Below are 12,509 nucleotides of genomic sequence, written 5' to 3'. Positions count from 1 at the left end.
TGACAATGTAGCGGAGACTGCAATGGGGTAATGAAACGTTGGCTTCCGGTAATCAGTTAAACTTCTTTGGGGCTCTCCGTACACCGGGCTTCGAAAACAAACCCCGCCCTGATATTGAATGGTAAAACGAATGGATTGCTAGGTTTCACGACGAGGAGCACGCAAACCTCCTGAACGCGATGTGGCTCATCGCCATCACCTTCCTGAGCGTTGGGTTCGGCGACATCGTGCCGAACACTTACTGCGGCCGAGGAATCGCAGTTTCGACAGGGATGATGGTAAGATGTATGAACTACAATAACGAGCGCAGCCGCGCCACCCGATGTCGGATATTCAAAACCACCCCTCCCACCATCCCGCCCGAGGTCTTATAAAAGCAGCTAAATTCTACCGACACCCTTCGGTACGAACGGTTGAATCGAAGCCTTCAACAGAAACAGAGATAAAACTCATTTGCATCGGCGTTCGCTTATCGTCATCTCCCTTGCCCCAAGGATTCTCAACATGTGCGCAAAGTACCGCGGTTCTTCCTCGAGAATTTAACGCCACCCCGAATATGCGCTTCAGCAACCCCGTCCGAGGCAAAGTTCGAGTCAACTATCGCGCACGGGCACTCGGGAGACAACCCTGACCCGTGTAAATTCTGGCCCAACCAATATCGTGATACGTTGCAATACCGTCTCTGCCCATTTCCGGAGCCCTGTATCCTTTCCGAATGATTTTGAATTTTCCACAACATTATAGAGGGAGGAAACGTTTGGTGGGTTCAATTTTACTTCAATACCGTTGAACGTTTCTTGCAGGGAGCCGGATGCACTGCTCTTCTCGTGGCGGTCGTCTCCAGGAAGCTAGAATTAACTAGAGCCGAGAAACACGTTCACAACTTTATGATGGATACCCAGCTCACAAAGAGGGTGAGTCGGCTTCTCGCATATTGATATCAGCACCTCCGCAGCGGTCCCTCTTTCATTCTCCGGGATCACTCTGTTCTGCTTTTGTTTAAATTATTAATTTTTCCCTATCCCACCGACGCGCTGCTCGCAGCTGTAAATCTTCCGCAGTAACCATCGCTTCATACTAATTATCTGATGGCTCGTTTCTCGTCTATAAGTGATTAGATCGTGAGGAGGATTAACTCCTGACAAAACATTGCTTGTAGGCACTTAACGGACGTAGATAATTCAAACAATAGAATATTAATTGACGTATCGCACCGTTCTCAAAGACGACGACGACGTAATCATTTGATGAATTATACGTGCGCGACCTTCAACCGCTTTGAACCCGCACCCTCCGAGGTTTAATTCAAGCTTAAATTCACCTACCAAATCATCGAGCCGAGACTGGCTTGAAGTGACTGACAAGACGCTACGGGCAAATTAGCAAAATTCGAAAAGAACCATCGGTTGCCGATAAGTTTTCAACGCTTATTGCTAACGTCGTCCTGTTTTCTGAAAAGCGATTCTCTGCTTTTTTTCAGTTGAAGAACGCAGCTGCCAACGTTCTCAGGGAAACTTGGCTCATCTACAAACATACGAGGCTGGTGAAACGAGTCAATCCCGGTCGCGTCAGAACGCATCAACGAAAATTTCTTTTGGCGATATACGCGTGAGTTTTTTCATCCACATTGTAATTAATCGTATTCTATTTCAATTCTGTTATCTCAAGAAACGGAATCGACGTGCGAATCGATGTATGCCAATGCCAATCCCCTGGTGTGATCGCGCAATCTGAATATCTCATTATCTCACGTGCGTTTGTTTCCTTTCTTCTTTTTTTCAGGCTAAGGAAAGTAAAAATGGATCAACGAAAATTAATGGACAACGCCAACACGATAACGGACATGGCCAAGGTGCGTAAATTATACCTCTTCCATTGTATCGTGATAAATTATAGCAATTATTTCTAAAAACGTGTTCGCGGCAATAAAAGGTAAATTTCGGAGATGATGATCGAATATGTCCGACTCGTAGAACCCGCGTAACGGGAGAGAAAATATTAATTCCAAACATTATCGCGTCTGAATTTTCAGAATAAAAAATTTCTCTGGAATAATTTATCCCCGAGGCGGAAACGAGTGCGTTCGGAATTGGTAAAAAAGACCCGAGTTACGGTTAATTTATACGTTGTACGTCCTGAAGAATCCTGTAACCATTAAAGATCCACGTGTTTCGGGGCTTTTCGAAAATGAAAAGAAAACAACGTCACGCTTGCGTTTAAAACGGGTTTCTAGGGTCGTTGCTCGGGTTCCGTCACGCGACGCTCTCTCGGTGCAGGTTCGGTTTGTAAAAACGAGAAGAATAACGGCAAGTGGCAGGGGGAGGAAAAACAGCCGATATCTTAACCCATCTCGTAAATCTGGGCGGGAGGTTTAATCCCCTCGATCTGACCTTGGGTGTGCGAATCGAGCCGAGCCGGGTCCCACGGCGACCCTAAGGGTCGGTCGGTTCCTCGACTACCCAGAGACAAGTTATTGACGCAAGTTCCCGGTTTTGCGCAGACGCAGAATACCGTCTACGAGATCGTCTCGGACATGAGCACGCGGCAGGACGCCTTCGAGGAGCGGCTGGTCAGCCTCGAGGACAAGCTCACCGCCCTCCAGGAGCAGGTCGAAATGCTGCCGGAGGCGCTCACCCGGAGCCTGGCTCAACACGCGGAGCGTCTCGAGCAGCGACGCAACTTCCTTCACCCGGACACCGCGGCGATCGTCACTTCGGGCGGCGGCGGCCTCGGCATCGGCGTCCCAGGAAGCACCGGCGTCGCCGCGCACCATCCCCTCGGCAACCTCGTCACGTCGCCGCTCCTGCCGCACTCCAGGAGCGTCCCGTCGGCGCCGAGCACCGCCTCGCTTCATCCCTGGCCGGCGAGTCCGGTTCTTCCGCCGATATCGAGCCGCACCCCCCATCTCGTACCCGAAACTGGCAGACACCACGGCGCCGTCGCTCACCAGCCGTCGGCGCCCACCACGTCCCAGTCCTCCACCGGACTCGGGGCGAACAACAACCAGGGCCCGGGGCCTTCCGCGCCCAGCTGAGCCTCGTCCCTGCAGCCGCAGCACTCCTACTAAAGTAGCGGGCAATATTCGTCCAATGCGCTTCGCGTTCCTCTGCCGCCCGAGATCACCCGAGATAAGCCGGACAATTTTCGTATGGATGCGAGGAAACCCTCGGCCGAGACACTCGACGCTTTCGGGGATGGTATTATCGACTTTAAGGTTGATTCTTCGTTTCTTTACTTTCTCTTTTTCGACAGAGGAATTCGTCGGGGCCAGGGGGACGGTTTAAAAATTCAAACTTCTCCAACGATGCAGTAGGTTCTTTGTGTCGCTAAAACTTTTCACAATTTTTACCACAGATTCACAGAGACTGCTTGTTATTCCTCAAAGTATAGGATCAGCACAGCAAATGTATAATGTACTGAATTTACGAAAAAACACACGCAGACCGAACTCAAAATATTCAAAAAAATTATCAAAGTGTATGTGTAAGTGTTTTTTCTTTTTCTTTCTTTTCTTTTCTCACAATATCAAATTCAGGGTATAATTATACATACGTGATGCGAATTAAAATATTAGAAATAAATGATTCGAATCTTCTAATGAAAAAAAGATACAAAAAAAAAGAACATCTTCCAGACCCGTCAAGCTAGACATTTGATTGCTAATCTGCGGTGGCAATTCTTCAAATATACGATTTGGACCAAAAACTTTGGTTGCACTGGAACCGTGGCCCTCGCCCTGAAATCGTCTGCGATGCTTGAATTTTCGAGTAAACGAATTCGCCGAGCATGTTTACATTGGTAATACGTGAACTGATCGGAACGTGGCGATGTATGACGATGTACGCATCTTGGGAGTATTTCATTACCGTAAGGAAGGTTATAAATTGAAGTATTGAAAAAGGGTCAAAGTCACAGGTACTACGAGTTGAAAATGGCGTTGTATACGATTCGCTGTGGGACCTGGTACTCCTCGCAATGTACGGTTAATCCTGTTACCGGTATCAGGGCGGTGTTGTAAACAGGATTAAACAACTCTTGAGAAATGGCGCAGGGTTTAAACGTGAAATGCAGGGATTCTTCCACCTGCTGCGGACTGCCTTCTGCCCGACAACCGTGCCTCAAAACTTTTACTTAATGTTAATAATATTAACGTCATTCAGCTCGACACCCATCTCCTAACTGTTCTCTCTTGTGAAACTTGGAAAGAAATAATCGCGGACGAAACGCAAAGGTGGTAGGTACGTAGGTACCTAGGTATACGTATAATAAACTACACATATAATTGCGAACTGCTGCGGGATGAAATGCGCCCGAATTATTCACACGCCGCCTCACAATCGACCTGTTGAAACGAGGTACACACACGTGTTGACACGAAAGTCATTCTCTCTCTCTCTCCCTCCCCCTCCCTCCTCCCTCCCACCCTCTTCCTCTCTCTCTCTCTCTCTCTTTCTCTCTCTCTCTATCTGTCGTCACGTCCGTAATTTTTGCAAAAAGAATAAATAAATAAATTAACGAATGAATAAACAAATAAATAAATAAATAAATAAAGAAATATACAAATAAAAATGCATCAGTTTCGCGGCGATCCCGTAGGCGAGGGATACCGTGGAACGGGACCAAGAAAAGACTAAACGCTGTATTGTTTGTCAAAATGAACCTTCTATAAATTCTCTGTCAAGTCTTTCGCGCGCGCACTCACACACACACATTGACACTGGATACGACAACCGCAGCACACTATTTTTATACAGAGAAATTTCTCGAGGAGGTGCATGATATCGTATAATACATATGTATATATATATATATGTATAGTACATATATATAAATAGGCCTGTTTCATGAAACGCGAAGTTCGTCACTGGAGTGCAGTTATAGTATTAATAATTTTAAAATAGTTATTCGAAAAGGGAAAAATCACGGGTCATAAGTATAATGTATTTTAACCCTGGCCTGCAAAAAACGCCTGCACGCGGTGTGAAGAAAAGAGAGACGAATTATTGTACGATAATATGTATACAAAAGGTCGGACATGCGAAGAACCGTGAAAGAAATAACGAGAAAACAATTAATGGGCTTGTCAATCAACATTTAACGCTCGTTGTCAGTCAACGAAGCTTTCGCTAAGGGGCAATTCCACTCCGAAACTCCCACGGACTCAGTTCTATATAACAAGTCTCACGGTGATCACTCTTCTCTGCAAAATTTCTACCTCGTTTTTCTCTTTCATTTCATTGCTTTTTAACGCCCTTTAAATTTCTGGTATGAATTCGTAGGAATTACACCGATTCTCATTGAAAATTCAGTGATAAAATGAGAATATAGTCGGCACACCTATACGTATGAACAACATATACAGAATCAGAAACTAAAGATGTATCGAAAAAATATCAGTTTTCGCTGGGTAGAAGTTGACAAAAAAAAAAAAAAATGAAAAAAAAAACTGCGACGTGTGAAACAATTGTTTCGGAATAGAATTGCCCTCTGTAAATCTGTTACAGTAGCTGATCGGAGCGCACGTTCAAGAGAGACATGTACAAGAGTATTATAAGTTACCGTAAACGGCAACAACAACGAAGGAGGGTTGAAAAATGGGGAGGAAAGAAGAGAAAAAGAAAATGAATAAAAGCGGAACTTCAATAGGGAGAGAAAAAAACGAATTTATATGGCAAAGGCGTACGATGTGCGTCGCATAAATCAGCTCTCGCACGCGCTAAGAACGACGTCTGCTAGCATTAAGTGGAAGCCTACCGGACAGGTCAGCCGTTTCAGAGGCGTACGCACAAAGGCGAACACAACGGGGTTTCGTGATTGAATTCGAGGGCTGATTCTCCGATCGACTAGAACACCGCCTGTGGCCGCTACTTGGGCGACAGGATATGCAGCTATACGTAGTTAGACCCATACATGCGTGCACACGTATGTACGTAAATATGTATACATGCATGTATACGTATACATGCATGCACGTGTTTATGTATATATATATATAGGAGTAGGTGCGTCGAAGCTGATTTATGTTGCATATATCGATAGGCGAATTTGTATGTAAACTCCGTGTATTTACCTATGTACAAAGGGACGCACGCACGCACGCACGCTTGTACATGTATATGTATAGTGCATATACTTATGCGTAGACCAGTGGCGGCGTCACGTCGATCTTGAGGATGCGCTCTGTCGCTAACAGCGACGAAACACCGTCGGATATTACGGCGTACTTGAAATGCAACGATAGTGTTATGTGGATGTATATAATTGGGGGTAAGGGATGCAAGGAAAGCCGAGATATGTATAAAGATATAAGATAGGAAGGTGAATAAAGAAGAAAATTAAAGAAAAGAAAACAAAAAAAAAAAAAAAAACTCTATCTAAACTTACAACTAAACCTTAAATTTAATATAGACTTAACTAAATACTTACATATTATACATACATACACAAACTCTATTCTCTTTAGCCTTGTCATTTTTTCTTACTTCGTATATTTCTCATTATTAACAGTTAGACTTGCGTACGTACGTGCGTACATACATGTATAATAAAATGATTAATATGGTAGAGAAGATGGCGGCAGCTTATGCCTGCATTTAAGTGAAAATATAATCTAATATCGTCGACTACTTTTTACCAAAAGAAACCATTGAAACTATGAAGAAAAATAGCAAAAAATCCCTTTAACACTATAACGTTACATTTGTAATTAACTAAGGAAAATAACGATGATGATAATATTATTAATAACAACAGTAACAACAATTAATTACCTAACTAATGAATTAAATAATTAATGAAAGATTACGCGTAGCGTAGGATAATATATTATACATATATAGTACATATAATTACCATGATTTGAGTGGTGGCCGCTGTTTTTACGCGGATATGCTATGGTATTAAAGTTTTACGACTATAATATATTAATATGTATAGCTACATACATACATATACATATATATACACACACATACATACGCATTATAATAGGAAAATAAGTATTTCAACCATTTATATACAAAGTTTTTTTTTTTTCCGTTATCTATATAAATGCCCACCGTTCAACATTTTCCCGTAGGAATTGTTGAAATTGAATTGACTTTTTCTCATTGATCACTCATTACCGTCCTATCTTGACGTTAATAGTTATTCCGACGTTTCGTCGTAGTTTCACTGTGTCGATTATGGACTATCGGATTTGATTGTAACACAGCATAATTTCATTTCATTTTACATTCAAATACAATGAATCATTAAATTAGTCGTTAACGTCGTTAAAATTGATTGCATTAAGGGGGAAAAAAATTAGAAAATAAAAAATAGTTTTTAACAACATAAATTAAGGCAAGGCCTTTACACATTATCCAGTGGTTATTGCCATCTAGTTGTTATATCAATTGACCAAAGATTACCTACTAATTATTATATTACATATACGGAAATATATAAATAAATAAATGAATAAATAATTAAATACCAACCTTAGATTATAGAGATACTTGGAATTGTGGGGGCACCTTTAAGTTTAGGTTACGACAGTGATACAGGGTGTTTCACATTAGAGATCCGTGTATTACCAACCATGGACGGCTGCGAGTATAATGTAACACGCGATAAAGTTGATACCGTGCAAGGCGAGAAATAATTATTATAATTATTATTGTTGTTTACTTATTATTATTATTATTATTGCTGTTATTACTATTATTATTATTATTTTACGCGGGTAAAATTATATTGACAAAATTACGCTCTCGCGCTACGGCTAGCTTGTGGGGGGACTCGGTTGGAATTTCGATAGCACTGAGTTTTTCGTTTTTGAAATGACTAAAAAGGATGCGAAAAACTCGCCGTTATCAAAATTTCACCGGAGTTCCTCCTTGACGGTAAGGTGAAACGAAAGAGAGAGCAATAAAAAACAACTAATCAAGTCTTGCCGATCGAATAGAAAAAAAAAAAACTACATATAATTTGTCATTATCAAACACAGCGGAAACAAGGATCGGAATTCAAGCCCGTCACGTGCAAAGGCGTGAATTTCTGACGTCGGTAAAAATCACAACTCACGAATCGACGACTGTACATAAAGTGTTGAGATATCATAATATATAATACGTTTGTACATATTGTTAAGTAGTTTTAATTAACGGGTAAAGTATCGTAGTAAAAGTTATTATTATTATGATTCTTCTTATTAATATTACTATTATTGCTGCTTTTATTTCATTATTGTATATTATACATGCATTCATAAATATATGCACACGTATGTGTAAGCTCAGAACCATAACGTACCGTGCATTCGTATGCATATGTATATTTACTATAGTATACACTATATATATATATATATATATGTATGTATATATACGTATATATAGAGATCATTAAAGACGCATTCAATATTTACTAATGATTTTAGGGCTTGTTTACAAAAACTAATATATATTAAATTACAACTGGATTGTAAATTGAGAAAGAGAGGGTGATAGATACGTATTTATAAAATCAATATTCGCTAAGTTCGTTACGTTGTTGTATAGTAATTTTATTCGCGGGTTGTTTAACTACTGCAAGCGTGCCTGAGTAATTGATTAATATTTTAAATAAATTAACTGGTTATCAAATGTAAGAATCATCCTATGAGAAGAGGGTCCCTGCAAGCATGTGATTCAAAGATTCTTCCGTGTTTCATTTTTGTGATACTTGTACATATGATACGCTGTTGAAAATAATTTGAGGTTAACGTCAAACTTGTCGTATCTTGATATTAAGTTGAATCTGAATTTCCAAATTTCACAGAATTAATATGCGGCGGAACAGATTTGCGCAAGTTAAAAGCTGTCAAGTTTTGAATCCATTTTCTTAAATGAACATTTGGTCTGTTGATTATTTTCAAATTTAGCCCTAGACCAGACTTACTGTAAGTCACGTTAGCGCTGATTGTGAATCGTATTTATTTTAACCTGGAGATTTGACCTTTTCGAAGTATCTGTTATCGAAATAAACACGTAAAAAAACGTCAAAATAATTCAAAAAACAAAATACGCAAATTCCCAGATTATTTCCAACAGCATGTGATAGAGATTGCAGAAGTGTATGTTTTATTGTATTAATTTATCTTACGATTCGTTGTGTCAACCACTTATTTATTCACTTATATGAAGTTGGATACGTTCTTGACCTGTTTTTCCATAAATTCATTGATTCGTTCGATCGTTCGTTACGTTTGCCATCGTCGTCACATCGCTGTATAATACTATCGTTGTCATGCGGCATAACCACATGATTCTCCGACACCAATACGTACACGTGTACGCTAATTATACATGCATATAGGTACGTAGAGAGAGACTTTGAAATCAGAGCAGTCACTAATTCCTTCAGTAGTCCCTGCAGTGAATTACAATTAACCAAGTATTTTATTAATTTACTATACCGTATATTTTAGTAGAAATATTTTTAGTGCGCTTTGGTAATTCGGTATGCGGCATATAAAATAACGTAATACGCATCATATACGAAGGCATTTTGAATAAAACAAAATTTCAATACCCGAGTTGATAAATTCCAAGTCAATCTTTTTTATGCATATTCTAGTATTATACATACATACACGCATTAACCATACCTAAGTATTTATACCATATGTATATCAGAGGGTCAGCGCGTCACGAAGCTGCATTCGTGGAAATTGTCTCGCAATTCGCAACTGATATTTTCGACCACCTTCAAAGCTCCTCCGACTTTGAGCGACCCGAATGAAGCTTGCGACAAACGTACGCTTGCGCCGGTGTCTGATGGCATTTTCGTAAAACATTGACGGTTGAAAAATTTTGCGAGTGCAGTCTTGTGAACGGATAACTGATTATTGTTTTTTAGCCGTATACACATAGGTTATAACGTTTATAAAAATAAATAAATAAATAAAAGTTTCTAGGCAATTTTCTATGTCGATCAATCCCGAAATCTTTGTCTATTATATTTTTCTATTATATGTATAGTAATTGTACGTCCGACTGTTTTCTTATTAAACAACTTGTTTTGCCTGTATGTATGATTAAAAATTATGCACCGATAAATAATCGGGTAACGTACGTCATTTTGTCTACGTGATGTTAGCACAAGTCCTTTCGGTCAAACTTTCGTAAATATTTTAAGCAAACGACAATTTAATTGATTCGACATAGATTAATTTTTCCAAGTATATATATATGTAAATATACAAAACTCGCATATGTATAATATTAGGTAGACTTCAGTTTAATTTATGTTCCCAAACACGATTCGTAAAACCGCAGAAGCGAATATGTAGTATGATATATACACTATATACATATATTATACGAACATATTGTAATTCAATACGTGGCGGTACAATAGTTATATCGTACATACGTATATATGACGTTACATAAATACATTGAACATTTTTGACGCATGAGATATAAATAAACACGCGCCATCTCAGTGCGTATTATTAATATTATAAAAAAAGAACTTTGTATTTAGCGAAAAACTTGCAATTTGTTAAATTCCGATGGATTAATTAATAACACTTATGCTAGTCGACCGTAAATTATTATAAATATCTTTCTCGTATTATGATACGCTAGAAAATTTTTTGTCTAACGTGCATAACTACTTAATTTTCATCGTTCTAAGATATAGGAATCGAGCATCCAACGCTCTTCGAGTTTGTTCAGACCAGATTCCAGATGCGAGCAATTCGAAACATTTAATATCAGCATCATAGCGCTGCATATTAGCAAGCCACGGTTAGATGAAGTACAGACTATCGTTTTTTCGATGCTTTTGAATCGTTCATGAATTAACTAAATTATTTATTCATATGTCGCATAGCGTGTGGAAAATATTTCAGCTGCGAACGGATGTAAACCGAAGATAATAAACGAAAATCCTACGTAGTAAATCATGTATAAACCATACTTGATCTTTATATGAGAAAATAGTCACTGCAATTATGTACCGCGAGGAGGAAATTTTTACTTGCCTATATATAATAATTTGGATACCTGTTATAAATGAAAAAAAAATGTTTGCACGGATTGAATTGTTATATTGTTGAGCACACCAATAACATTCCCATGGTTGTAGAAACAATCGAAATTCATTAATCGCTTCTAAGACTAATTGAGGTGCAATTTAACCTTGAGGAAGTAATATCAGAAAAAAATGAAAATGATAATGAAGAAAAACCAACATTAGTAATAATTCTTAACTGTTGAATTGAGAGCTGTTACAAAGTAATGTATTGGGAAAATTACCTGTGTAGCCAGGGGATCAATAAACAACTATTTTGTAACAATGCCTGATTCAAATTCATTACTTCATATCCAACTTCCAATCCATTTTGTATATACCGTGTCCTCTGATTTTTAAATTCTACCCACAGGTAAGATTGCGAAAATCTGCAGAACTCGTTAAAAAATAAATCTCAAACTTATTTAACATTTTACGTACAGTGTCATATCGGCTTTTCCATTGGAAGAACATTATGTGACCAGCATTGGTTAGTGCTGTTTTGATTGTCCAATTAGTTACCGGTAAGCTAGTGGTTATTATTGCAATTGTCGGTAACGCAGCACACGTTTAGAGATTATAATGCAATAAACAATTGCAGCGTGACGATAGCGTTCTTTCCGCTTTTCTCTTCACCACATGCCAATACTGTGAGTTTGGATACCGACTGTACGAAATAACTCGTGATATCCTTGGGCTGTTTTCGACGATAACCAAAGACCAACCGATGGTACGAGTGAGCGTGACATCGACTCAAATTACTGCGAAAATCCTGGTTTAACCGGAACTTGCGACCAAGATGGCGCGTCAGATTCATACCGGCGTAAAGCTCAAATTTACTCCCGGCTTGTTTACGTAATTTAAAAATAAGCTCGAAACTATTTTCATTCCGTCTTCGTCATTCTTCATCATTGTACCGGCCTATTGTACATCCAGCTATTACATTGCCAGTGAAATCGATTCCTCAAAACGTATAAATTCAGTTCAATTTTCGACCGGAAGTTACGTATTTTACCTTGCAGCGATAGCTTGCGTAAAAGGCTTTTTGCCTTTAATACATTTCACGTTTACGTCAAAACGAGCGACTCCAGTTCCATTGGATTACGATTATCCGGTTGCACGGCGAATGACATGTAGTTTTACATGTTCTTTGGATACCTATAATATTACGTAAAGCCGAAGGTCGGAGTGGGTTTAAAAATAGACTGGCAACACTCCGGTGACTCTGCAAATGATGTACTATTTTTCCTATTCCACAGCCGAGATGCCCGACTATTCTACTATTCGTGTACACACGTACACACGCACACGCGCACACAGACATGTGGAGAGCGATAAATGTTAATCGATATGTATATGTAAATTATAGCAACTTCCAACATAGTCCAAACGATGCTACAAATATGCTTGCGGCTAAGTATACGTATACGTTATATATGTACACGTAGTTCGTCGGTTGAAAGCAT

General features: G+C 39.3%; 1 protein-coding gene across 3 annotated transcripts in view; it reads left to right on the top strand.

The window, feature by feature from the left end:
- Nucleotides 1-11,330, top strand: part of SK (small conductance calcium-activated potassium channel) — a 171,390-nt gene extending 160,060 nt beyond the window's left edge. For all 3 annotated transcript variants that reach the window (XM_046632477.2, XM_046632478.2, XM_046632479.2), the window contains 5 exons: nt 143-278; nt 804-914; nt 1,481-1,608; nt 1,783-1,852; nt 2,501-11,330. In XM_046632477.2, the coding sequence (XP_046488433.1) occupies nt 143-278; nt 804-914; nt 1,481-1,608; nt 1,783-1,852; nt 2,501-3,034 (979 nt within the window). In that variant the 3' untranslated portion in view covers nt 3,035-11,330. The remainder of the gene's footprint in view (nt 1-142; nt 279-803; nt 915-1,480; nt 1,609-1,782; nt 1,853-2,500) is intronic.
- Nucleotides 11,331-12,509: the final 1,179 nt, after the last annotated feature.

Source organism: Neodiprion pinetum, chromosome 6 (assembly GCF_021155775.2).
Source record: "Neodiprion pinetum isolate iyNeoPine1 chromosome 6, iyNeoPine1.2, whole genome shotgun sequence".
Lineage (NCBI taxonomy): Eukaryota > Metazoa > Arthropoda > Insecta > Hymenoptera > Diprionidae > Neodiprion > Neodiprion pinetum.
The sequence above is the reverse complement of the archived record's forward strand: the minus strand, read 5'-3'. Positions and strand labels throughout refer to the sequence as shown.